At 42.8% G+C, this 27,981-nt stretch overlaps 1 protein-coding gene across 1 annotated transcript in view; it reads right to left on the bottom strand.

Moving 5' to 3' along the window:
- Positions 1-27,981, bottom strand: part of ICE2 (interactor of little elongation complex ELL subunit 2) — a 123,295-nt gene that overhangs the window by 52,199 nt on the left and 43,115 nt on the right. The window contains exons 12-13 of the mRNA XM_040342974.1: positions 22,657-22,786; positions 3,010-3,094 (exon numbers count right to left, since the gene is read on the bottom strand). Coding sequence (XP_040198908.1) covers positions 3,010-3,094; positions 22,657-22,786 — 215 coding nt within the window. The remainder of the gene's footprint in view (positions 1-3,009; positions 3,095-22,656; positions 22,787-27,981) is intronic.

Below are 27,981 nucleotides of genomic sequence, written 5' to 3'. Positions count from 1 at the left end.
GGGAGGTAGAAGTCTATAGACCAGTAGACTGCCACCTTCAACCACACAGTGGATCAGCCTAAAATGCACACGTCTCTCCAAATAGGGCAAATGTTTGTTTTGTCAAATGCTAACCAAATGAAGATGCCTACACTCAACATTGTACATTCATCTCAGATATTACATACACTTTACAATTACATGCCCAACTTTAGTCATCTGTTGAGGAACAGGTACACCTCTGCTAGTATGCAAATACAATAACTTTCAGTGGGGGCTTGCTGTGGATAACCACTAGTAACATCATGTGCAGCTCACCCAATCCACAATTTTGCAAGTAGCCAGCCATTCACACACACATACTTCTGTATAATCATGTAGTGTTCTGCTTGTTTCTGATGTATTTTTCATCTGTTTTTGTTTTGGCCAACAACAAGCAATATCTCCTGTGACATAAGGAATCCTCTCTTCTTTTTATCTGCTTCCTCTGTGCTGTGGTGTTTAGCTGTACTATCTGACCACAGCCTAAAACTGCATGAATAATGTCGTTCCCCCTTGCAGCAACCCTTGTAATAATTGTTTTTTGGGATTATAGAGCAAAGTCCTTTCATGCACCAGCATTGTCTGGCCTACACTCTCAATTTTGTCTGCAGCTTGGTTAAGCTGGCCATACATTATACAATTTTCTTATTCAATTTCCTTTAGCTTTACCTTCAACTATGTAGTGCAAGTGCCTGCCTGATTACATACAAAGTGTTTAGGTTTGACCCAATACTTTATACAATTTTCCTTTTAGATTTACCAAAATCACAATGTATGGCCAGTCTCAAGGTCTGTACACACGATATGAAAATCAGATGGAAAAATTCATACGACGAGCTGTCTGTCAATTTTCAGATCGTTAATACGGTGCTTTCGATAGCTGATTTCGCTTTTTCGTCAAACAAAAGCTGGATGTGCAGACCAGGGCTTGACAAATTTGCTTGGAATCTAGGAGCCAGCTAAAGCTAGGAGCCAGGAACGCGCCCTGTCCCTCCGAGGTTACGCGCAGAACCGAACGCAAACGTGAGTAGCTCCTGCATATGAAAGCGGTGTTCAAACCACACATGTGAGGCATCGCCGTGATAGGTAGAGCGAGAGCAATAATTGTAGCTCTAGACCTCCTGTGTAACTCAAAACATGCAACCTGTAGAATTTTTTTAAACGTCGCCTAAGGAGATTTTAAAGGCTAAAAGTTTGTCGCCATTCCATGAGCGGGCGCAATTTTGAAGCGTGACATGTTGGGTATCAATTTACTCTGCGAAACATTATCCTTCACAAAATAAAAAAAATAAAAAGTGGCTAACTTTACTGTTGTCTTATTTTTTAAATAAATGAAGTGTATTTTTTCCAAAAAAGTGCGCTTGCAAGACCGCTGCACAAATACTGTGTGACAGAAAGTATTGCAACGACCTCCTTTTTATTCTCTAGGGTGTTAGAATAAAAAATATATATAATGTTTGGGGGTTCTAATTATAGGGAAGGAGGTGGCAGTGAAAACAGACAGGGGAAGCTCCATTAGCATTGCTGGTTGTCTTGTCATGCCAACGGCCACCACAAGATGGCGCCAGATCACAGATGGATGCAAAGCCGCGGCCTCAATTACCAGCGGGGGGGGGGGGCGCACAGAGACACAGGATACCCCAGCTGTGCCTCCCCAGGTGCCAGGTCGCTAATTCAACCTGGCGCCCGGGGTTTGTCTAACCCTGGTGCAGACTAACATTTCTGTTGGATGTGAACTCAACGTCCGATGTTTCATCATTACGGTTTTCGTCCGAAAAAAATCCTAAGAGCAAGACTGCGCATGCTCAGAAACAAACGAATACATTCAAAACAATTCAACACATTATGGCACTACTGATGTTGTATTCTGTTGTAAGAAAAATGTTATATTGTGAGTAACCTTTTCACTTTCGACATGAGAGGCATGCCACACAAAATGTACATTCGGTCGTCCGAAAATCTAAGCGTGTGTATGAGGCTTTAGAGTGGATGTTTCTAGGAGAAGAGAGCTGGTTGTTATGCATAAAAATGCACCAAAACATGTGTACTCAAGTTTTCAACACGTTTCCATTGGAAGTCTACAGGGGCCAAAATGTTGCACCAAAAGAAGCCCCTGCACCTTTTCAAGAGTCACGCTGCATGAGTGTGAGCCCGGCATCATATAGAATAATCTGATTTCTATTGTTATGCATTGTAGATCAACAGTAGAAGAACCACAAATCCCATTAGTGTGAATGGAAGTTAACAGAGTGTTGCTGAATAAGCAGCCAGCTCTCAGTGAACAGAGACAAATTTGGAAACATGCACACTTTTAGTCTCCACAAATTTCAAGGTCATTAAAAGAAGTACCATTATTCAACTCCACAGGTGACAATGTGCATATATAGCATTTGGTCCTAATGTGATCAGTGACCCAGTCCCCCAAACACACTTCTCTATGCTGGCTATAGCTTCACCCCCTTTTTTAAACCCAAATTATGCCCGTTCCTGTTGGGGGAGGTACAGCCAGTAGTCCCACCCATCTCTGAAGGGACGATCAGCTCTGCTTGTCCATTCATAACTGCAAAAGATCCCAGAGAGCTTTGGCTGTGAGTGACATTTTACTATTATGAATGAACAAGTAGCGCCGATTGATCAGAATAGTGAGAGGTTATTCAGAGCTGCAGTGCTCTATAGGGTTATCGGGGCAGCTTTTACACATACACATTCCGGCCAATGGATCACAAAGCACTAAAGGGCCGTGTGGGCCTTGACTTTTTTTTGTGAATGGCAGCGCTAGTCTCTGAAGCAGTCCCTGCTACAACTCCCAGATTTGTCTCCCTTGTAGCATCATTGTCAGAGGAAGACCCCCAACATTTATTTTGGGGAATCGTGTATTTTAGAGTACTGTGGATGCAACAGGAAGAGTTTCAACACCCCAGAGTGGGTACACCTAAATGGGAATACAGCCCAGAACCACAAAAGAAAAACCAATATAGTCACACTTACTTGAAGGTACTGACTTTTTCCTTTAGTTTTTGTACAGCGACTTCTTCTAACATGAAGAACTTTGAAGTAAAGGCATCCACGTGACCTAAATGATAGGAGAAAAAAAAAAAAAACACACATTAGGTTTCTAGGTTTATAAAACCTTAAAACAATGAAAGAGCAGGCAATACAAGAGGTTGCTGGAGAGTACTTTTCAACATCCCACAAAGGCTCAAATTTCCAGCCTTATCTTTACTTGCCAGACTAAGCAATGTATTCAACTATTTCAACTTCAGAATTCATAGCCCGAGTCACAATGGCTGACCTCACATAAGGAACCAGAAGAAACCCTTAGGGGCTACAAACAAAAAAGTGCCCCTGGATGACATCAGTTCTGATAAAACATGTAGGGAGGAGCGCCGTGCTGATGTCACCACGTTTGCGCAGGTCCCGGAGTGATGGGCTGCATTCAAGAGCCTAATAGAGCTGTATATATTTCGTCCAAATGTAAGTGCAATCAATTTTTTACTTCTTAAATCACCTAAAAGATTTTACACTATGGAAGTCTTTATTTCTTTTTGGGGATCGTATGGCAATATGTGCCTCAGAGATATTGCCATAAGAAGAAGCCGAGATCATTGCTGTGCCCATTAAAATGTCCGGGCTGTATTAAGCCAAAAGCGTGTGTGATCTCCCGTCATAGGAGATCATTGGAAGTCGTAAGCGGAAGTATATGTAGCGGTGGAAGTCATCTCTCTCTGGTCACATTCCTTGGGTGTATTGTCCGACGATTGGTTGTAAAGCTTTGTGCAGTTCGTTTTGCAAGGTGTTGCCCCAATCTGGGCACACGCGCTCCCAAGTCATTCATTCGGGGTCCATAGCCGCCGAATGTATGACTCGGCCCCGCCCCCCTGGCGCCCGCGTCATTGGATTTGACAGCAGCTGGAGCGAATGGCTGCACTGCTATCAATCTATCCAATCAAGAGCTGAGAACCCCCGGGCAGAGGAAGAGGGGGGGGTGGGCTAGGGGGGGTGGTGACTGCCGGAAGTTTTTTCACCTTAATGCAACGGGATGCATTTAGGTGAAAAAACAACCCCTTTAATTATTAAAAGGTGTATGTTTTGTGTGTATCTCACAAGAAGTTGCAGCTTGGCTTCCAATTGTCACTTAAAATAATTTTTTATTTTGATGGCGCAGTAATTTTAATTTTACTTTGTTACAAACAAAAAGTTTGACCTAGTTTTAAACATTTACCAAAATTTTAAAATGCGTATTTAACAATTTAGTTTGTTAAAAAGAGATGTATGTTTTACATTTTTTGGATTTCCTATCCATACTCACCTCGTTGAATGCAGCATGAGACCGATGCTGCAGCTGTCTCCCGGCATTTCTGCACTCTTCCCCGAGCAGAGCGATGCTGACTGTCAGTCAGCATCGCTTCTGCTCTACTTCTCGGCACTCATTGGACCGCTGAGCAGTGGAGGGAGAAGCTGTTTCAGCGGCTCAATCAGGGCAGATGGCGGATCCAGACTTGCAAGTCGGGATAACGCACTTGGACGCACACAGATGGACTTCAGACCGCTCTCCGCTGAAAACGGGTCACAGGAGTGCAAAACCAATTGCCAAGAGGTGTCCTTTTGGATTTACGTCAGGTGAGCGTGGGGGCCATTCAATGGTATCAATTTCTTCATCCTCCAGGAACTGGCTGCATGCTCTCGCCACATGAGGCCAGGCAATGGGTTCAAGGATTTCATCCCGATACCCAATGACAGTCAAGGTGCCATTGTGTAGCATGTAAAGGTTTGTGCGTCCCTCCATGGATATGCCTCCCCAGACCATCACTGACCCACCACCAAACCGGTCATGCTGAACGATGTTACAGGCAGCATAAAGTTCTCTGGCTTCTCCAGACCCTTTCACGTCTGTCACATATGCTCAGGGTGAACCCGCTCTCATCTGTGAAAAGCATGGGGCACCAGTGGCGGACCTGCCAATTCTGACGTTCAATGGAAAATGCCAATCGAGCTCCACAGTGTCCGGCAGTGAGCACAGAGCACACTAAAGGATGTCGAGCCCTCAGGCCACCCCCATGAAGTCCATTTCTGATTGGTTGGTCAGAGACATTCACACCAGTGGCCTGCTGGAGGTCATTTTGTAGGGCTGCTGATGGATCAGGGACCTTCTACGGCTCTGTCTAGCTCTCCTAGAGTAACTGCCTGTCTCCTGGAATCTCCTCCATGCTCTTGAGACTGTGCTGGGAGACACGGCAAACCTTCTGGCAATGACAGTTATTGATGGACCGTCTGTGCAACCTTTATAGGGTCCAAGTATCGCCTTGTGCTACCAGTAGCGACACTGACCCTAGCCAAATGCAAAACTAGTGAAAAACAGTCAGAAAAGATGAGTAGGGGAAAAAAATGTCAAACACCTCCACCTGAAAAACCATTCCCGTTTTGGAGGTCGTCTCATTGTTGCCCATCTAGTGCACCTGTTAATTTTAATCAACAGCTAAGCAGCTGAAACTGATTAACAACCCCCTCTGTATACACCCCCTCCCCCTCTGCTACTTAACTGACCAGATCAATATCCCAGGAGTTCTGATTCAAAAGTGTTCCTTCAATTTTTTTGAGCAGTATATATTACTGTATTTTATTTTCATTGCTCTCAATGTATTATATGTAGGTTTTTATCCAAGTATTAGTCACAGCCCCCCCTACTAAAACTACACACACGTTGCAGAGTAAATCACAGCATTTGGGGGGCAGCTTAATTTTTACATACAGTAGTCGTTGGTGCAAGGTTTTCACTTTTCAGAACCTACACCAGACCTACCTCTCCCTGCTGGGCAGTCACATTCATAGCATCCTCAATTGTCAAAGGCTTTCACTGACATAGGCCAGCTCCATCCATCTGAGGAGGGTGAAAGGAGGTAGGTGATTGAAGTGGGTTGTGGGCGATTGTTGGGTAAAAGGGTATTAGAAATGCCAAGGGCTCCTCTGGTCTCACAACTCTGTAATAAATCCATGTCACATGACTGTAGGCTACAGAACGTGACATCCCCATCAGTATTCTGTATGAAAAGTACTTTTTTGTCCTCTCTCTCCTCTTATGTCATGTGCAGCCTGTGTGGTACTACTAGAGCCTACTAAGCTGTGACAAGGCGCCTGGAACAGAACAGTCATTCTTTCCGTTTTACAAACATCAACGTGCATCGATGTACCCAGGCAGTGCTTCTGATGTTACCGTCAGTGGGTGAGGATGTTGGGGTGCTGTGCGGAAGGAGCTTGCCCACATATCTACAGGGTTTAGGGCTGATCAGAGGTCTGAAGTTTATGCACTGGTGTTGATCTGAGGTTCTGAGTTTATGCATTGGGGCTGTTCTGGGTTTTGAGGTTTATGCATTGGGAATGATCCAAGGTCTGAAGTGCATACATTGGGCCTGAACATGGTTTACATGTGTACAAAGTTATAATTTTTTGCACTTATAGTTGTACTGCTAATGGCGAGCTAAATTAATTAATTTGTATAAAACAATTGAGTTTACCTTGCCATTAGCAGTAAACCTACGACTGCAAAAATTTAAACCAACCTAAAGCTGGCCATACACCTATAGATTATCTGCAGATTTTCTCTGGTTAGATGGAAAAAGAGCAACAGATTTCTCCATGTACGCTAAACTGTGTGGATGGAGGAATCGCCCACTGGGCCAAGCTTCAGTATCTTTCCTGCACCGAATCAGAATGTTCAGGTATTGTGAGAGCCAGCGGGGCCGACTAGCAAGATATGGAAGCTTGGGACAGTGGGAAATTCTTCCATCCACACAGTTCAGCGTAGATGGAGGAATCTGTTCCACTTTTTCCAACTGACCATAGAAAATCTGCAGATAGTCTATAGGTGTATAGCCAGTCTAAAACTACAATGCACTATTCACTGGCACGTCGGTTGTCTAAAGCTTTGCAACAGCAGTTAATGTGAAAAGGGTTGTGTAGCCCTGATCTACCACATTGCACAATCTTTTTAATCTAGTACAAAGTGTTGCGTGATAGGAACAGAGCACAGAATCTGCTGTTGCGCCTTCAATAACAGACTGGGACAGGCTATTGACATATATTTATCTAACTGCAGTAAAGAAAAGTGGAAGCAATGTGGATCCATTCCTCGTTAGAACCCAATGATTAACTAACTGCTGGGCCTCTGCATCACATGGCTCACTAGTAGGTTATTTGATTGAAAGAAAAAAAAAAGGGGATCTCGGCAAAGGCTTTAAGGTTTACTTGCCCTTTAAAAGGTCTCAGGGTATATGAGGACAGGAAGGTGGAAGTGTTGGCCACACTAAATAGACGTGGCAGTGTTTGTCTTTGTTTGGAGGGTTACCCTTTCTTTATTGTACAGACAGGAACACAACAAAATGAGCTTTCAGGAAAGGGTTTCCCCTTCATCAGCTTGCCCATTACAACAAAACTGACAGCAGCTTTAAATTTTCTAGTCAGTCTGCAGAGGAAACGAACAATGTTTATCCCCAAGATACAATATTTCTTGACAGTCCACCCAATTGGGCTGCATCATTACAAGGCATCATAAATGGGTAACCAATGTGATTTTTACTAGTAAGTGTAAGTTTAGCTATAATTCATCTTGCAAACAGAACATGAACATTGCATGCAGAAAATTAAACAGGCACGCCTTCTATAAAAATGTCAGGGAAGCACTGCTGGAGGAGTAAAGAGGATGCCAGTGTTCAGGAAAGGTGTGCCTTTCCCTCAGGAGAGCCTGACATTTTCTATAGACAAGCCTTAACACACACACACACACACACACACACACACACACACACACACACCTGCACTTCCATGTAAAGAAGGCTGTGCATGTATTCCATGAAAAAAGTGCAGAATTTATATTCTCATTGGTACACAATCTTATGTAGCGCCCCCTTACTTTCAGTATGGGCACTACGCTAAAGTTAGTGGGGAATGGGAGAGTTATTTTCTCCCATTCACAATATGTTAAATTATGGGCTGCTGTCATTCCAGAACTGTCCTGTAGGTCAGTCTGCGCTCCAAGGGTGTTGTTTCTACCCCTGGGCGACAGGTAGCGCTAGAAGGGTTCTGGTAGAGCCACTTTTCCCCAGCAGCCAATTAGAGGAGTTTTCCCCTCGTGGGGCATGCTGGGGAGGGGTATATCTGTGGCAGACGCCATCTTTATTGGTTCTTCCCGCGGGTTCCAGGTGCGGCATCCACCTTTAGGATGCACGCATCCAACGGACCCCGGCGATGGCCTTCCAGGCCGGGGTCGCATGCTACACAGAGCTCCCTGAGAGGGGCCCCAGTGACTTACTGGGTCCCCTGCTTTACTGAGAAGATCCCAGGCTGGGTGCTGCTCGATTGGGGGGTCGGCTTGAGGAGAACCCGGAGGCAGGTTGTCCAACAGAGCTTGAACGAACCATCAGGGATCTGGTGACTGGAATGCTGACAGGTACTCTTTGCTGTCATCCGGTGACCTATGTTCAATCTATTGGGAGGATTCGCTCAATTCGTCCATTTAGCTCATTCAAGTACTAGGCCTGTGGCAGAGGCCTGTTCCTCCCAGCAACTTAAAGTGACACTTCGGCTGCCAGGCTTGTGGCAGAAGTCTGTCCGGGGGCACTTCACCCACTCTGGCTAGAGTGGCGACAAACGGTGACTACTATTATTGTGCTGCTGAGAGCAGGATTGCTCTATATCCAGGCCTGATACCGCAAGTTCTCCATCGCTTTATCAACCTTTCCTTCCTACTGCATGTTGATGTTGGCTATGTTGGGCCTGAAATAAAGCATTTTAAAACCTTTCTTCGTGTACTGGACATTCGCTCACTACTTTATTCACCAGCTGCACCCCTAGACAACATTGAGGTAACTTAATATGCCAATCCCAACAACAAATCAGCGGCTCCTGCGGGGGTAGCGCTACACTTATAATAGGGGTGCACTGAAATTGTGGGTCCAAAACTGAAAATGAAGAGAATGCACAAGGCCGAAAACAGATACCGAAAATGACAGCTTTAAAAATATTTATATTTTTATATATAAATTGTATTATATTTGATATGTTTAATATCATTAACATAAATGAACATGAATTTATTGTTGGCTATTATTGGCACCTTTAGTGCAAGAAAAACTCAAGAAAAATGCAGTCTGCAGTCTCCAACCACCTCTTGCATCAAGTCTGCAATCTCTAAAACACACTGCTAATAGGATTAGCAAAACCTCTCTTTGGTGCACCTATATCAGACATGATACAAGAGATGATCAGACTGCAGACATGATTCAAGAGATCAATGCAGCCTCACCAGTGCCCATTCAGATGCAGTCTGCCAGTGCCCAGCAGCCTACCAATGGCCGTCATATGCAGCCTACCAGTCCCCATCAGCCTCACCAGTGCTGTCGTATGCCAGATACCAGTGCCCAACAGGCTCACCAGTGCCCATCATATGCAGCCTGCCTGTGCCCAGCAGCATTACCAGTGCCATCCATAAGCAGCCTACCTGTGTCTGGATTAGAGTGGTGATCTCTGTGTGTCACAAAGCTGTATTTGAATTGCAGGAACAATGTGATCACGTTACTGATTCAATGTCCCACCATTGGATAAGTGTGCCGTCCATCATAGGAGGTGGGACATTGTTACTGTGGCTCGGGCAATTAAGCTCTGTGACACATGGAGATCACCGTTCTGTGAGAGGGAGGAAAGGACTGGGGCACGCCAGGATGACACCCCCGCAATAGGCGACACCCAGGGGCGGACTACACCCCTTTCGGTATTGGCTTTTTTTTTCTGCCAAATGACAAAACATCGATTTCAGATGATAATTTTCGGTGGCCGAAGTTTTCGGTGCACCACTACCTTATAATAATGTGCAGAGTTGGATTGTTTACAACTTAAACAAACTGATAAAGATGGCTTTGTTAATTTACAAGCCTTGCTTTAGTCCTCAACAAAGCAACTTTTTACAATTATTGGTAAACTCAAGTATTAAAATCTGTGTATCTAATGTGCTTTTTAAAGATGAATTCTAAGCATGGATATGTTTATTTAAGTTGTTACATTGGTCTGGCTTGGACTAATGTAATTATGCATATACTATTCCTGTGAAATCCTTGAGGAAGCTGGAAATCATTGTAAAAGGCACCGCTACTACAGTAATCTCCAAGCTTCAGGGTCTTGTGCAAGTGGCTGCCCTGCTGCTTTACTGAACAAAGGAGGAAGCTTGCTCGGCACATCGCTTCTCCACCTCATGCAATCAGTGAATGATTTACATTAATTGAGAAAATGAAAAGCACTCTCTGAATGGTGCCTTTGCCAAGCGAGCGACTTCCAGTGTTCACAATGCAACAGGGCAGCCAATAAACTCAGGACCCAAAAGCAGAAATTTCTAGCCCCCAGGGTGATCATCCAGTTATGGCAGGGATCAACAAACCCCAGGTGTAAGGTCGCCATGGTGACAAGAACACCCCCCAAGCCCCCCCCCCACTATGTAACCCGGGCTCCGCTTGCCCATCAGCTGGCCTAGGACAGGCATAGAAGGTTTATGGCATTTATATTGTGTTTTTATTAAAAATATATATATATTACTAGTAATGTTGGTGATCTGCGATTTTTTTGCGTCGGACAGGATTAGCCACATTTTTGGGACCATTGACATTAAGGCTGAATTCACACTTGTGCGGTGAGAATTTCAGCTCTCTTATCTCTGCAGAGAGATGAGAACTGTTTAGCAGATCATCTCTGTTTTAGCTGTGAATTTGGAGACCTGGGAGGGGGGAAAGTGTATTGAGGTGAATGAGAGAAATCCTGAAGAGAAATTAACACATCTGCGAATTAGATGCGTGCCCATAGAAGATAATTGACCTGAATTCGCACCTGAGCCGCACCGCAATGCCTAGAAAACACACACCTTTTTTCGGCAATGCGCATATGTGAACCAGGCTCATTGAAATAAATGTATTCTATAATGTTATGCAAATTGGATGTGGTTTAAGCCGCAACCAATTCGCATAGGTGTGAACCCGGCCTTACAGAGCAATCAGTGCTATACATAGGCACGGATTACTATGTAAATGTCACTGGCAGGGAAGGGGTTAACACTAGGGGGCAATCAAGGTGTCAACTGCGTTACCTATTGTGTGTTCTAACTGTGGGGGGAAGGGGACTCACTATAGGAGATGACAGAGGCACGTAACCTGACCTTGGTAGTCATGGATCAGCAGCCATGATTACTCTGGTCAGCACACACAGCAGGACACAGGAACTGGCAGTATCAACCAGGTTTTTACAAGATAGGAAGGGAAAAATTACATTGCATGGGCACTGTGCTATACAGCATGCCTTAAAGCGATTGTAAACCCTTACAGACCACTTTATGCTACAGTTAAGCCTATATTAAGGCTTACATGTAGCTTCGCAGGATAGCTCCTTAACCTGTACGGTTTAGGAGATATCCCCTGTCCCCTGGATGTGCCGATGTCAATAAACTGGGAAAACATATTGACTCGAGTATAAGCCTAGGGTGTCCATCTGCATGCCTCACTGTGTCCATGCCGCCCTGTGTCCATGACTAGACTGACGTTTAACATTGGAGTCTATGGAAGGGGTGCCTGGCTTTGAAAAATCGGTACTCCCCGGGCCAACAAACTTTGCAAACTTGTAGAGGAAGAGTGGGACTACATGTGTGCCAAGTTTGGTACTGGGTCCCCAAAGTCCGGGAGATTAGGCGCAAAAAGGTGACTTGAGTATTAGCCGAGGGGGGCATTTTCAGCACAAAAAATTGTGCTGAAAAACTCTGCTTATACTCGAGTATATACGGTACATTATTGTTAATGGAAGCATGCTCCAGAGGGGATACATGTACAGTCACAAAACCTTTAACTTTTAATTTGTTTTGTTTTTTACTGAAACTTTGCCTTTGCAGTAATATTGTGACACATAATTTGGAACTACCACTAGTTTATTCCCTAGGGTGTCTGCTTTCAGAAAATATATGTTGTTTGGGGGTTTTATATATAATCTTCAGGTCTCAAATGATTTTTTTAAAAATGCGCAAAAAACGCAAAGGTTTAAACAAGTTCACCTTCAGGAACATGTTACTGGTTCCACCCCTAAGATTTGTTAGTTTTAAAAAAAAAAAAAAAAAATGGTTCTTAACTCTTTTAGCTGGCTCCTAGATTCAAAGCAAATTTGTCAAGCCCTGAGTTATGGTAGATACATAGTTACAGCAGTTTAATTTGGACCAATGCACAATTTATATATATATATATATATATATATATATATATATATATATATATATATATATATATATATATATATATATATATATATATATATATATATATATATATATATATATATATATATATATATATATATATATATATATATACACACATACATACATACATACATACATACATATATATACACACACACACACACACACACACACACACACACACACACACACACACACACACCTGGAATTCATCTTTTAAGTTCACATTTGTAATATAATTGCAACATTTACCTGATAGTTTTGCCATGACTCAAATTTGTACTTGCTTGTTCTGGTTTTGTTCGTTATTGAATAACTGGATAATAAAAATGCTCCCTCTAATGTTCATCGGTATATCAGGGAATGTGATCATCACAATCCCACATGCAGTATTATATGCTTGTCATAGTCACTCAGGCACAAGATGCTTTGTCTTCTGTAAAAAACCTGTCTGATCCTACTATTCTCTATCCCTCCCTCCTGTCCTGTGTCCCCCATCAACCTGCAGATTCTGTAAAACAGTCATTGGCAAGCAAGTGTCTCTGTGCAGGTTAGATGACTATGCAGTCACACATATGGACATGCAAAATTTTGTCAAAAGTATTGGGACACCTGCCTTTACACGCCCATGAACTTTAATGGCATCCCAGTCCTAGTCCGTAGGGTTCAACATTCAGTTGGCCCACCCTTTGCCGCTATAACAGCTTCAACTCTTCTGAGAAGGCTGTCCACAAGGCTGAGTGTATTAAAAAGGATGGACAACAGTGGGACTGTAATGGTGCTATATATAGAAGAGGATAACAAGTATTTTTTAATAATTTATTAAAAGTATATCATAGATACATGATACATCATTACAAAACCAAGTGACCAAATCACTTGGTTTTGTAATGTATCATGTATCTATAATATACTTTTAATAAATTATTAAAAATACTTGTTATCCACTTCTATATATAGCACCATTACAGTCCCACTGTTGTCCATACTTTTTCATCCATTATTATTTGGGATGAGGTGCATTTTGTGTGTAATTGCAACCTAGGCTAACTGGATCCTATCCATCTTTTCCAAGGCTAAGGAGTGTGTCTATGGGAATGTTTGACCATTCTTCCAGAAACGCATTTGTGAGCTCAGGTATTGATGTGGACGAGAATGCCTGGCTCGCAGTCTCCGCTCCAATTCATCCCAAAGGTCTGCAATCGGGTTGAGGACTCTGTGCAGGCCAGCCAAGATCCTCAACCCCAAATGCGCTCATCCATGTCTTTATGGACCTTGCTTGTAAACTTTCTCTGCAGACAGTTGCCTATAGGTAAGCCTATAATAAAGCTTACCTATTGGGTAGTGTAAATATCTAAGCGTGTACCATTTAGGAGATATTTACATTACATGTAGCCAGTGACATCACTGGCGCATGCACTCTGAAGGAACGGCCACGGGTGCCATGACTGGCGGCTTCAGCGCGCAAGCTCATTATGCCTTTGACTTGCAGGTTTATTTTTTTGTAAAGCGTTTACAACCTCTTAAAGGGGTCAGCGTACCAAGACATTTTAGACAATTTCATGCTCATTTGTGTGGGAACAGTTTGGGGATGGCCCCTTCCTGTTCCAACATGACTACACACCAGTGCACAAAGCAAGGTCCATAAAGACATGGATGAGCGAGCTTGGGGTGGATTTGTAAAAAGGTTCTTCCACTCCAAGAAAGAAAAATAAAACATGTTTCTCTTTCTGTGTTGTAGAGATTTCCCCAAATTTCCTGTTCTAACATCTATATAAATAGACACAGTAATAATGTGGAGGCTGTCAGAAGGAACGACTGTTTGCTGTGGAAGAAAGGCTGGTTTTACACAGGAGAGGGACATTCCCAGAAGTGTCAGTATTCTCAGCAGACTTTAGTGAAGGGAGGGGGGTAAGAATGTACTCTTCTTTTGGTGGTAGAGCTCTTCCTTAATTCACCAACCATACCTACAAACCCAATACACTAGACTGAAGGACAATATTTTGGATTGGCATTTTAAAGAGAAACAGATTTCAGAGAAAAGCAGAACTCAGCAAGGCTAACATCTCCTACAAGCAAGGCGTTTTCCTTTGTTGTAGATCTATTCTGTCCCTTCCACCCACTCACATGGTTTTCCCTGATGTCATCTCCTAAACACAAATCCTCAAAGCTAAATTCCAGTTAGGATCATTTCTGACTCAGCAGCAGCATTAGAATCATTCTGAGCATGCGCTATAATACCACAAAGTAGATGAATATTAAAATCAATATATAAAAGACTCCAGCTTATTTAATGAAGCAACGATAGTGTGCAAGGCACAGTAACTGATCTCTAACACATTTCATTTACCCAGTTCGGCTCCAGAGCATCTTTTTTTCTTTGTCACATTATCACATACATGTAAAAATCAAAATTTTTGTCAATAAAATTACATACAACTCCCAGAACATTATATATTTTCTGAAAGCAGAGGCCCTAAATATGATGGTTGCAAAAAAAAAAAGAAAAAAAAATTCACGTGCTATTTGCTCAATTGTTTATTAAAACACAAATTTTCCAGAAAAAATATAATAAAATAACATTTTGGCACAAAACCACACCATAGAATACCCATTGTTGGCTAAAATATAAAAGAGGAGGTTGCATTGAGTAAAAAGGTACCCAACATTCCATGTCTTAAAATTATGTGCGCCTGCGATATCGCCAAAAACTATGGTGCTCAAAAATCACCACAGGTAACGCTTTCAAAACCATTACAGCTCATCAAACTAGGAGCTCTTGTGCTAGAATTATTGCTCTCACTCTGAGATCACGTGTGGTGCCAGCAAATCGCCGCAAACATCAGTTTACATACACATGCGCATCCTGGGTTCGCTTTTTCACAGGTGCGCAGGGCAACGGGAGTTGAAAATAGGTTTATTGGAATTTTAACCTGGCAATTTTTTTTATGCATTTTATAAAACTTTTTTTTCCTTTTAATGTGATTGCCATCACACAGGGTTAAACCCCTATGTGATAGCATTGGGCAGGTGACAGGTACTCTTTATAGAGACGACATTAGGGGTCTAATAGACCCCAATGTCTACCCCTGCCCTTCACACCATCTAACCAAGCACAAATCAGCTTGGTCAGATGCGTCTCCTGGCTGTAATGTCCAGGAAAGTGTGCATATGAAACAGGAAGTGACAATTCTGGTTTCATTGCTTGCATGTTAGAGCAAGGCATGGATTTTCCTCAGTCTCACTGCAATAGCTCCCCTAGCTAGAGGATGTGATCCTGGGCGCCGGTAAGCACGGGACAGCCTGGGAACCACAGGAGGAGGGGGTGAAAATGATCGGTAGCTATGTAACTGCTGCATCCCTTTCACTTTGAAGCCTGTCGCCAGTTAAAGAAAACCCAAACTGGCCAATGGCCGCTACTGCAGCCCTCAGCTTGAGTTTAATTGTTCACTCTTTGGACGTACAAAGAGCTGAACTGGTTACCGTATCAGTGAATTTAATTGTTTTCTTTAAGCTGCCCACCTATCGCTAGCATCACTGACTGGTATCACTCTTTTTCTAAACCAAAAGTTGCACTCTGTACAGTAACGTCAAACTTGCAGCATAGAACCAGTAGCATGCAAGCACAAAAATAGTAAAAGTAATTTAAAAAGGCATTGCACACTTTCAAAGTGTTTGTGTTTTGATTAGATAGTAGCGTATTTAAATTTCCCTGTGTTTGCCTTACCTTGTAACCATAGGCTCATGTGATGTGGCTGCACTTTGTAGCGTTATGGCTGATTGATTCCCCCTATGTTAACTCATTCTTGTCCCTAGGGATAGGCAACTTTGTGTTCCAGGTCACACAGCCTCCAGTTCATGCATTGCCATTTCCGCTTTGTTGCATCATAAATGTGGAAGTGCTTATGTAATGACAAGACATAATTTCCAGTGTTGAATTCTCCTAAAGAGGAGCCCCAAATAGATTAAGCTCCGCTTGTTCACAACACAGCCCCCCCCCCCCCCACTGACTTTTTTTTTGGGGGGGGGGCAAGGTACCCACGAGCATGTCCTGCCCCTCCTCCTTCCCCCCAGCTGCCTTCTGGAATACACCCAGGTCCCAGATGGCGGGTGTTTCGTCAGATTAGACGACTCGCTAGATTTTGAAATGGAAGCGACGTTCCGTCTTGGCCATCTTGCTACACCCCGCACTTGACCACAGTAAGGCTACAGTGAGAAGGCGGCAAGCGGACATCTTGTTACACCCACCGGAGTTCTGCATTTCACACTTATTTTTAACAGTAAACAGAGCTTATATCGTGAAATTCAGTAATTTTTCTAAATCCTTCTGACAATTTGAATGTTGAATTTTACAAGCAGCGGCAAGCCTGCTGATCTCACAGGTTTACTAATCTCACAGAACATTGCTGCTTTAAAAATTCAACATCAAAACAGTCAGACGGATTTCAAAATTCTGTATTTCACTATGCAAGCTCAGTTTACCGTTAAAAATAAGTGTAAGATGCAAAACCCTGATGGGTTTAGAAAAGATGTCCGCTTGCCGCCTTCTCACTGTATCGTTACTGCGGACGAGTGCGGGGTGTAGTAAGATGGCCGCGACGAAATGTCACTTCCGTTACAAAATCTAACTGGTCGCCTAATCTGACGAAACACTGGACCATTCACAAAGTGCATGCACAGTAGGACACTGGCTGTGGCGCCTAAAGGCTTTACTGCTGGTTCAACTTAGTGAAGATGCCGATGCCTGCACCCGAAGACGATCGAAGAAACCCTGGACAGGCACGTATCCTTGAATTAAAAGTATAGGTGCACGAATGGAAATCCGATAAGCCCTGCTGCAAAAGACCATATATCTATGAATCACAAGTATTTTTTTTAATTTCAAGAGGTTAACATAGATTAAGATAATCTAAGTGTGCAAGTACATGGATAAAGTTGTGCATTACAGGAAGAAATCTTTGCTGTAAGATGCAATCGCACCCTGTGGTTCAATATCTTCTATACAAGGGGAAGAAGGCGACACGTGACATTGTGGCTTTTGCTGTGACACACCATCTCACAGTTTCTTAGAAGATGTCACAGTTCAGAGGACAGATAAAGTTCAATGAGTGTGTGTACAAGTCTTATGCCGCGTACACACGATCGGACATGCCGACAACAAAACTGTGGATTTTTTTCCTGACGAAATGTTGGTTTAAACTTGTGTTGTATTCACACGGTCACAAAAAAATGTTGTCGGAAATTCCGAACGTCAATAACGCGGTGACATACAACACTACGACGAGCCGAGAAAAAAATTAAAGTTCAATAGCCAGTGCGGCTCTTCTGCTGGATTTAGAGCATGCATGTTTTTTGTGCGTTGGAATTGCATACACACGTTGTTGGAAAAATTAAGAACCAGCTCGCAAACATTTGTTGTCGGAGATTCCGACAGAAAATGTCCGATGGAGCTTACACTCGGTCGGGATATCCGACCAAAAGCTCACATCGAACATTTGTTGACGGAAATTCTGATCGTGTACGCGGCATTAGACGAGTCATACATGGTTAGATTTCTCTTTTTCAGTCTGTGGTCTGAACAGGAGAAGCTCCATAGATTCCTCCATCCCTGACGCTGCTGAATATCTGAAGATTGACTGCAGCTGATGCAGTCACTGTTTGGCAAACAGTTTTCAATCCTGCTTGGACATCCAGCTCAGTCAAATTTTTCAATTGAGTTATGGGGATGCCCACAGCTCAAATTTCACCCAATTAAGAAGGAATTGGCTTACATTTGAGATGTGTATGGTCAGCTTTTCTATAAACTTGCATTGACTCTTTCAAGAGAAAAGCAGCAACAGCACAGCTGTGGATACCAGGGGGAAATCCTACACAGCTGCACACGCTGCGGTCTCACTGACTCATAGCTGGAAAAAAGGAAACATGACATCTGGCAGATGCACAGTGACAAGACACACTGCCGCCTACAAAAAGTACACCAGCAAGCTGTGTGCTGCATAACCTCAGTTATCAATACATACAGTATATAGTGCTGTTATAGACAGTATATCTCTTCAGACACTCGGGATTTGCTGGAGGAAAAATTTTATTTTTTTTGCGAATTTTGCAAAAACATGAGTTGCTTTTTTTAAATTATGGCAAAAAAATAAAAAATAGTCAATGGGCAGAGGTTAAAATAAATAATAAATTAAAAACTGCACTAACTGCAAGGAAACTTGGCAAATAAGGTGCAAAATAAAGTTGGAAAAAGATATTCTAAACTCAGGCGTTCTAGCGCTAGAAATGGCATCCACAAAAGCACCTAAAAACTTCCCCCCCTAGTGCTTTTACACTGGGGCGGTGCACTTGCAGGACGTTGGGAAAAGTCCTGCAAGCAGCATCTTTGGGGCGGTTTGGAAGCGCTGTATACACCACTCCCAAACCACCCCTGCCCATTGGAATGCATGGGCAATGCCAACTCTGCAGCAGCCCTAGTGTGAAAGGGGTATATATTTTTCTTTTTATTAAAACAAATAGATTTTATATATAATAAATAATTTTGCATATATATCTACAAAAGTATTTGGACACTTGCCTTTACACTCACATGAACTTTAATGGCATCCCAGTCTTGGTCCGTAGGGTTAAATGTTGAGTTGGACCGCCCTTTGCAGCTATAACAGCTTCAACTCTTCTGGGAAGGTTGTCCACAAGGTTTAGGAGTGTGTCTATGGGAATGTTTGACCCTTCTTCCAGAAGCACATTCGTGAGGCCAGGCACTGATGTGGATGAGAAGGCCTGGCATCGCAGTCTCCGCTCCAATTCGTGGAGAAAGGTGTTCCATCTGGTTGAGGTCAGGACTCTGTGAAAACCAGTTAAGTTCCAAAATCCCAAACTCACTCATCCATGTCTTTTATGGACCTTGCTTTGTACACTGGTACAAATTATTTGACAGAGGGGGGATAATGGTGTGGTGGTGTTTTTCAGGGGTTGTGCTTGGCCCCTTAGTTCCAGTGAAGGGAACTCTTAAGGCGTCAGCATACCAATACATTCTGGACAATTTCATGCTCCCTGTGGAAAAAGTTTGGGGATGGCCCCTTCCTGTTCCAACATGACTGTGCACCAGTGGTGTACAAAGCACGGTCCATAAAGACATGGATGAGCGACTTTGGGGTGGAGGAACTTGACTAGCCTGCACAGAGTTCTGACCTCAACCCGATAGAACACATTTGGGATGAATTCGAGCAGAGACTGCGAGTCAGGCCTTCTCATCCAACCTCAGTGCCTGACCTCACAAATGTGCTTGTGTAAGAATGGCCGAACATTCCCAGACACACTCCTAAACCTTGTGGACAGCCTTCCCTGAAGAGTTGAAGCCGTTATAGCTGAAAAGGGAGGGCCAACTCAATACTGAGTCTTATGGACTAAGACTGGGATACCATTAAAGTTCATGTGTGTGTAAATGCAGGCGTCACAATACTTTCGGTAATAGCGTGTATATTTTTTTATTCCTTCACCATTTTATCTCAATGTGGTACGATTTGTGATTCTGTTTTTTTCAGAAATGTACAGTATAGTCTTGCACAAATTTTGATATCATGCAATTTATATTTTCTATAAAAATCTATTACGTTATGCATCTTAGCCAATTTATATTTTAAAGGCAGCAAACATTGGAAATGATAGAACTGACAGCTATGTGAAGGGAGGGCCATTTCCATGGCAATTGCAAAACAAAACACAGACTTCCCTCCAAAGGAGGAAATGCAGTACTCATACAGGATGAGGGAGCGATGAACTGACTCACTCTGATTACTGCAACGTACACATTTTTCCATGTACACCATTTTCCACACCATATATACAGTATATCTGATCACTAAGGTGAAATGTGTTCTGAAGGACAAATAAACAAGTGCTCCTCACTACACTAGGCCTTACATCTTTATTGCTCTACAGAAATCAGCTGCAGAGGTTTTCCCCTGTGTGTGCGCACCTTTCTCAAAATCTTCCTTAGTCCTGGTTCACACCTACTGTATACATTTTTTGGAGCATTTTGCAGAAATGCACTAAAGTTCATTTAACATGGTTTCCTATGGGACACATTAATAGCTATGTTTTTTTCCGCCACTGCATTTTTTAGAAAGGAACAGGGACTTTCCTAAATGCAAAACTGTACTTTTTTTTTGGTTTAATAGACTTCAATTGAGAAGCTGCAGAAAAGCATGTAGTGTGTCTGCCATGATTTTACCACAATTTGCGTTTCCCATTTAAAAAAATGCCAACTGTCTGCAAATAATGGTAAACTCGCGAGTGTAAAAAGCACCCAAACGGTCTAAAGCAAACTGCATTAGTTGTGAACCGAGGTTTTGTCTTTCCAAACCGTGATCTTGGCTCCTAGCCTTGACCCTGTATATGGCATCCCCTACTATAAATCGCCACACTTAAGACCCCTTTCACGCATTTTTCCCCAGACGCTTTTGGGCTAAAAAAACTTCTGCAAAGCGCCTGAAAAACGCCTCCCCTGCACCCCCAGTGTGAGAGCCCGAGTGCTTTCCCACTGGAGCGGTGCACTTGCAGGACATTAGAAAAAATCCTGCAAGCAGCATCTTTGGAGCAGTGTATACACAGCTACTCCACCGCCCATTCCCATTGAAATGAATGTGTAGTGCTGCCGAAGCGGCGCTTTTCAGGCGTTATTGACTCTTTCTTCGACCGCTAGTAAAGGTAAAAAAGCGCCCCGCTAGCAGGTAAAACGCTGCTATAACTAGCAGCACTTTACCGCTAATGCCGCTGACAGCCAGTGTGAAAGGGCTCTAAAGTGTTAGTAAACCCAAGACCCTGCATTTACTATATCTGGTCTTTCACAGTACACAGAGCATGGAAATTCAATCATTTTAGTAAATATAAACTGCTAAATACCCTTTCTCGTAAGCAGTATTTAGCAGTCTTGTGACTTCTATCAGTGTCTGGTTAAAGCTTGACGGAGGAGTTTATTTTCCTCTGACTGTACTATGAGGCTGCAGTACCAATGACACTGTCTTGACAGTGCGGATCACTTGTGCCCTCCCAAGATTTTTTTTTTTTTTTTTAAACTTTCGAGCAACACACACCAAACTGAGCATGTGCAGAGTGACTCTTAAGGCCCCTTTAACACGGACAGATAGAATTCAGCTTTTAGCTGTGGATAGATGAAGTTATCTACCGCATCTAAACTCACACAATGCATATAGTGATGGTTACATTACATGGGGTTTTGCACGGTTAAAACATTTTTTTTTACTTCGCCCAGGACTGATTTAGCGAAGTATTGTACATAACCACAGGTAATCGCAGTGTACTATTTTACTAACAGATAGACGCAACAACAAAGAAAGAAAAAACAAAAGGAAGCACATCAGAAATGGCTAGAATGCTCCACCGCAGCTAAACGTAGCCGCATGTAAACGCTGCTAATCGTGCAAGTGATTGATGTGCCTGGAGTCTTGGCATTTCAAAATAACACCACATGCTTTTAACAGCTGCAGAACAACTGCCATGTGAAAAGGGGCCAACGGCTCTGTACTCTCACAAGAGGATTAGGGGCGGAGGAGGGGGGAGGATCAGAGAAGACAGGATCAAACAGCCTTTGACAATCCAGGAATAACCTCTTAGGTTCCACATTGAGTATAACAACAAGCATGCTTTACTGCATACACAGACGGATTTTACTGCTGTGGGTTTAGTAACACGTTAACCGCTTGCCGACCATATACTGTATTTATACGGTGGCAAGGCAGCTCTGCTGCTCAGGATCACATACCTACGTAAACCTACACTTCTGGGGCGCAAGCGCGCACTGGCATCACGCTGTGCCGCTAATCAGCTTCGGTAAACAAGGCTGATTACTGTTCTGTCACTACGGTGCTTCTAATGCATTGCATACTAGCACATTATGTGAAACTTACCTGTAAACTAAGCCGATGCGTTGTTACCACTGGAGACCGCATCCTTCTTCACCGTCTTACTTCCAGGTCCAGGGACTCCAGCTGTGACTGACCAGAGTCACATAACATCTCTCCCATGCATGCGCAGGGGAGCCGCTGTTCACGGCACAGGAATCTGAAGGAACAGTGCAGGTGGCTGTTCCTTCAGAGTGCATGTGCAGATGACGTCATCGCTTGCATATACAGCAAATATCTCCTAAACGGTGCACGTTTAGGAGATATTTACAGTACCTATAGGTAAACCTTATTTTAGGCTTATCTATAGGTACAATTAATGGATGGGAGTTTACAACCACTTTAAGCAGTCCTGTTATTTGATATCTTGTCACTGCCAGCTTCCCACCATTACGAGCAAGATTTCCAAAACCATATAAAAATTGTGAATAGTTTACTCACCCACATAAAGCGTACAGCTAGAGTGTACTAGGCTCTCAGTCCACAGTCGGCAGCTCTCGCTCTCCGTCAGTGACTCCACCCCATAACAATACTGGTAATCCATCTTGGTGAGCACAAAAACAGGAGTTTGCTAAGAGAAAACAGAAATCCTAAATCACCAACATGAGGGATTAAAACAGAATAAAAAGAAGCAGCACAAAAACGGTCAAAACTGTTGCTGCTAGCCACAGCGTAACCTTCCCAATTAATATTATAGTGACAAACCTTCTGGCACACTTTAGCACTGGTGACCTAACCTTCCCAAACAGAAAAAGGCATAATCTCGAAAAAGAAGATGGAGTTGAGTGTAGAATTGGTCACAGCCTAAAGTTATATTAAACCCTCAGTTTTTTTTTTAGCACTTTCAGAAGCTGATTTAATCACTTACTGAGAAGGCAGATGATTTTTATCTTTAAATCCCCTCCTAGGTTCTTAGAGTTAGGCACGTTAAATTAATTTAATTTGCTAATTATTTTGTGGTGTAGGCCACGGTTTAACAAATGCATCAAGAACTGAAACAGCTTCCAGTTACGGCTCCCGCAGACCTCAACATCAGGCAAAGAAAGCCACCCAAATCATCGCTGCAGCCAGCTGTCTCCCGACATCGCTCCACACTGCACATGGAACGATTCCTGGATAAAGGCGGCGCTCGATCACATTCTGTCTAAACGTCCACTGGACACGCGGCCCCGCTCCCTAACATGTCAGAGCCGTCAGACATGGAGGTCAGTGCAGTCCCTGCCCCTCCTCAGTCCGAGGACACTCACACTGAGCGTATCACTCAGATGGTAGCTGCTCTTCTAGCCCCAACCATTTCTGCATCAGTGGAGAAGGCAGCACAGGCAGGCATGCTACAGATAAAAAGAGAACTGGGGGAACATGGCACCAAGCTGAATGAAGCAGAGCACAGAATCTCCACCATAGATGAGCAGCTCTATAAAGCTCAAGCGACTGAACAATCGCAGGACAAAACTAACCACTTTATTATTAAAAAGCTGGAAGACCTGGAAAATAGGTCACGGCGCAGCAACATGCGCTTTATGAGTCCCTACAGGCTTCAGACATTTTGAAATTCCACGTATCGCGCATCCCAGAAGCCATGGGTTTCTCTGCCCCCTGCATAGTAGAAGGAGCACATCGCTTGGGGGCCCTTTCTGCTAATCGCTCCTCCCCCCACCCAATTATTGCTAAATACCTCAACTATGCTGACAAAGCAGCATCTTTCAAAAATACAGACAGTCAGGACCTCTGAAAATGAGGGGGGGGGGGGGATTCCTCAGCTTTGCCGACTACTCAGCAGACGTTTCTAAAAAACAAAGCTTTCCAGCACATTTGTTCAGAGCTATTCAAGCACAAAATGAAGTTCACCCTGTCATTTCGTGCCACACTCTGGCTTAAGTCACCAAATGGGGACCAACTCTCCTTCCAAGATCCACCGGATGCGGATAACTTTCTCCACTCTCTGAACTCTGAGGCACACGAGAACCTCCCTACTAAAATTCAACCCATATTACGCCCCCTGGATCAACAGAGTTCAAGGTAGACCCCCCAAATGCCTTAAATCCTCAGGCTTCAGCAACAGCTTTGGGGATCGATGAATCTACCCCTACCAGGACATCCATGAACACCTATGGTTATAATCCAATTGGGTAAATGATCTATATTAAGTCATCTTATTTGTTGTTCATGTGTTCAATTGCAACTTGTAACTTGCTAAAACCAAAACAGGAGGGCCCACGGCGACTAGCTAACCGCAACGTGCGTTCCATGACTGGGGTATATGAGGAACTTCTACTGAGCATGCAAGACTGGCTGTGGTACTTTCACAGCCCGCACTACCTTTGGCCACCACTAGAGGGAGACTACACTCCAATCCAGCTAGCTGACCACACAGGCAGATACGAATCTTACATACAATCTGGTGGGTTATCTTCTATAGGATAGATGGATGGGAAAAAAAACTGGGAGCTGTGCTGGAAATGGGGTCCCTAGGTTGATTTTCTCACAGTGTGTCAAATGCATATAGAGATAAGAGAAAAAAGTGGCCACATAGCGTAATCCCGTCTTGAAAAACGTAAAATTATTTGCACACTCACACTTACATTTAGCTGGAGATAAAAAGCGCTTGTATACAAGTGGGGCGGCAGTGGAGTCCTCCCGACGCATTTCGTGACATAGCACTTCGCCTAAATAATTTTACGTTTTTCAAGACAGGATTACGCTATGTGGCCACTTTTTTCTCTTATCTCTATATGCATTTGACACACTGCGAGAAAATCAGCCTGGGGACCCCATTTCCAGCACAGCTCCCAGTTTTTTTCCATCCATCTATCCTATAGAAGATATGATGACCGGTTAAGGTGCCACTCTGCTATGGATCGTTTATGACATCAGTCATTATAAGCCTTTTTTGACTTTCAGTGGCATATGTCATCTTAAGTCAACGTGCTCTGGTAAGCCTGCATTGCTTTCGGTGGTGGGATTATCACACATTGGAGAAGTCACTCATTTCATCTGTTCACCCATTCACTTGATTGACTTTTTGATGTATGCAGACTTTTACATCTAGCAGCAGTTGATCATATTAGTTTTGTGTTTTGTTGCAAACTAACAGGTGCAACAGTTCACATTGTATCACGTGCCAGCGGCACATTATTTGTTCCTTGAGAAAGGGACTTACACATTATTGATGCACAATTTTTTGTCTTCATTTTTAATATTCTTGTGTTTTTTTATTTTCACATTTATTGGTATTTGGTTTTCATCATTGATTGTCATTTTCAAGCGCTACACATTTATTTTCTTTTGTCTTTTTGCTTTTCTCAAACGAGCCGTGTTAGCAGCTACCATTTACCTATTTTTGGCAGCGCAGGGTACCCACATTTTCCATTTAGATTGGTTACTGAAAGCATCCCTATACTCCAATTACCACATTGATTTTGAAGATTGAATTTAAAACTCTGAGCGGCACTTGTCATTTGCTATGACAATAAACTCTTAAGACGAAAGAAAGCAGTGTTATTCCTACCACAGCTAAATGTGACAGTTTCAGCTCAGGGATGCAGGCGGGTGCCAGTTCCCTGACAACCAGCATCCCTGAGCTGAAACTGTCACAATTAGCTACTGCTAAATGTTTAATTTCCTGCTACAGCCAAAATTTCCAGTCTGCGGTAGAATAACCAGGGCTGTGGAGTCGGAGTCGAGGAGTCTGAGTCGGGGGAAATTTTGGGTACCTGGAGTCGGAGTCGGCAAACAATGCACCGACTCCTACTAAATTTAGATTGGAATAAAAAAAAAAAAAAAAAAAAGCAAGTTTAAATGTCCCAATTCACAAAAAGTTATAATTAATGATTTCTCTACTGTAAGAATAAAGACCAATGCATGCAGTGCCTCACGTAACCGCAAAACGAACACGTTAAGTGACCGTGAAGAAGCATGCTTTTCATGTGCTTCACTATATGGCACACAACGCACAATTAGGAGCTGCAATACTTATACTTTCCATAGTGTTGTGTTCTGCTTTTACAGGGAACGCATGTTAGAGAACCAGTAAGTGTCCAAATAAAAAAATTCCAACAGGAGTCTTATAAAAGCACTAAAAGAAGTTGAAAAGTATGATCGCTCATCAAAACTTACTGTTGAAGAAGCCATCCTTGTTTATCCAGAGATCGTTAGTGATGTGGCCAGAATATCCTGCCATGTCAAATCGCATCTCAAATCGGCGGCAATTGTCGGCAATGGCACCGTCCTAATCAGTGCGACGCCGCATCTGCGATTTCAAAAAGTAGTTCCTGTACTACTTTTTGCGATTTCGGGCCGCGATTTACATTAAATTGCGGCCGAAATCGCTGCAAAATCACGGCAAAATTGCAGCCGCGAAATCGCGGTAAAATCGCGCATTTTACCGCGATTTTGAATTCGCAGCAGTGTGAACCTAGGCTCAGTCTGACTTAAGAGCTTCTATGAAAGAGGATCTGGCAGAGGCAATTCTCTTCCTTAGAACTCTACATTGAATTGATTTGCATTTGCTAAGCCTATAACTACATTTCAAGATTAATATAAACCATTTCTAGGTTTTGTTTTTGGTTCATTATAGATACGCTTTGTTTTTGTTCTAAAACAACCAAATAATGTGGTTTGTATTTTTGAACTGGTAAAGATCCTGTTCCTGATGTTTATGCCTGCTGCTACTATCCAGCCACTTGATTGTTTTCATTGTGTTTGTCTTTTGCTTAAACTGTGCAATACAGCAGTAGACTGTTGGCTTCCCAGCCAGTAGTCCTGTGGTAGGTTGCGTTTCTTTCCCTCAAGGAATGTATAAAATACATTCGCATATTAATACAGAGGAGTCGGAAGTACATAAAACTGAGTCGGAGTCGGAACATTTATCTACCGACTCCACAGCCCTGAGAATAACAAAATTAAAAGTGTGTTAAATACCTCAAAATAAAAATATGGATGAATGTTTTGTTTTTTGCAGAGTTTCCTGCTCCAAAGATACTGCACAAATAATTTTAACACAAACATGTATGCTGTATTTATCCCTTAGTGAATTGACCCCAGAGCCTAGGATGGCAAGGCAACCCCCTGCTATTGCCTTCCCTCCTCTCTAAAATTAACAGACTAGTTTGAGACTTCACTGTCTACCGTCACCTCTTTCCTGTGATGACCAGCAGTTCAGGGAAGCAGCACAGAAAGCAGGACCCAGCAGCATTAGAAGTTGTAAATTGCAGCAGGGGTAAGAATTTTAAATAATTTAATGGAGAATTTTTTTTTATTGTGTTCATTGTGTTTAAACTAAAAACACTGCTGGTTTAATACTATGACTCACTATAATTTGATATTTAGTGTCAAACATAAAATGACAAACCAAGCTGTCAATATAAAACTAGACAGCACCAGGCAACATAACATTATTAGAAGTAACACTAAATATTAAGGATTTGCTTTAGTGGCAATTTGCATGACTACATTTATGCCTCCAATTTATACTACATGAAAATGATCGGAATTTCAGGGTAATCTGAACCCCTTTCCTCTACAACCAATAGAACAAAGTAAAATGGTTGTTAAATGCTGGTTGGTGCAAAAGCAAGACTTTAAGGGTTGGTTCACAACACAAAAACGCACTCCAAATCCATTTCGGATGGGTTTCTAAATGCGTGTTTATGCGTTTTTAATGGGTTCCGGATTTATTACAGATTTTTTTTCTGCCCGTTTTCTTTTTTTACTGTACTGGGGTCCGGTGCGTTTCATGCGTTCCAGTGCATTTTAATGCATTCCAGT

Source organism: Rana temporaria, chromosome 3 (assembly GCF_905171775.1).
Source record: "Rana temporaria chromosome 3, aRanTem1.1, whole genome shotgun sequence".
NCBI lineage: Eukaryota > Metazoa > Chordata > Amphibia > Anura > Ranidae > Rana > Rana temporaria.
Note: the sequence above shows the minus strand (reverse complement) of the source record. Positions and strands in the feature narration are given on the sequence as shown.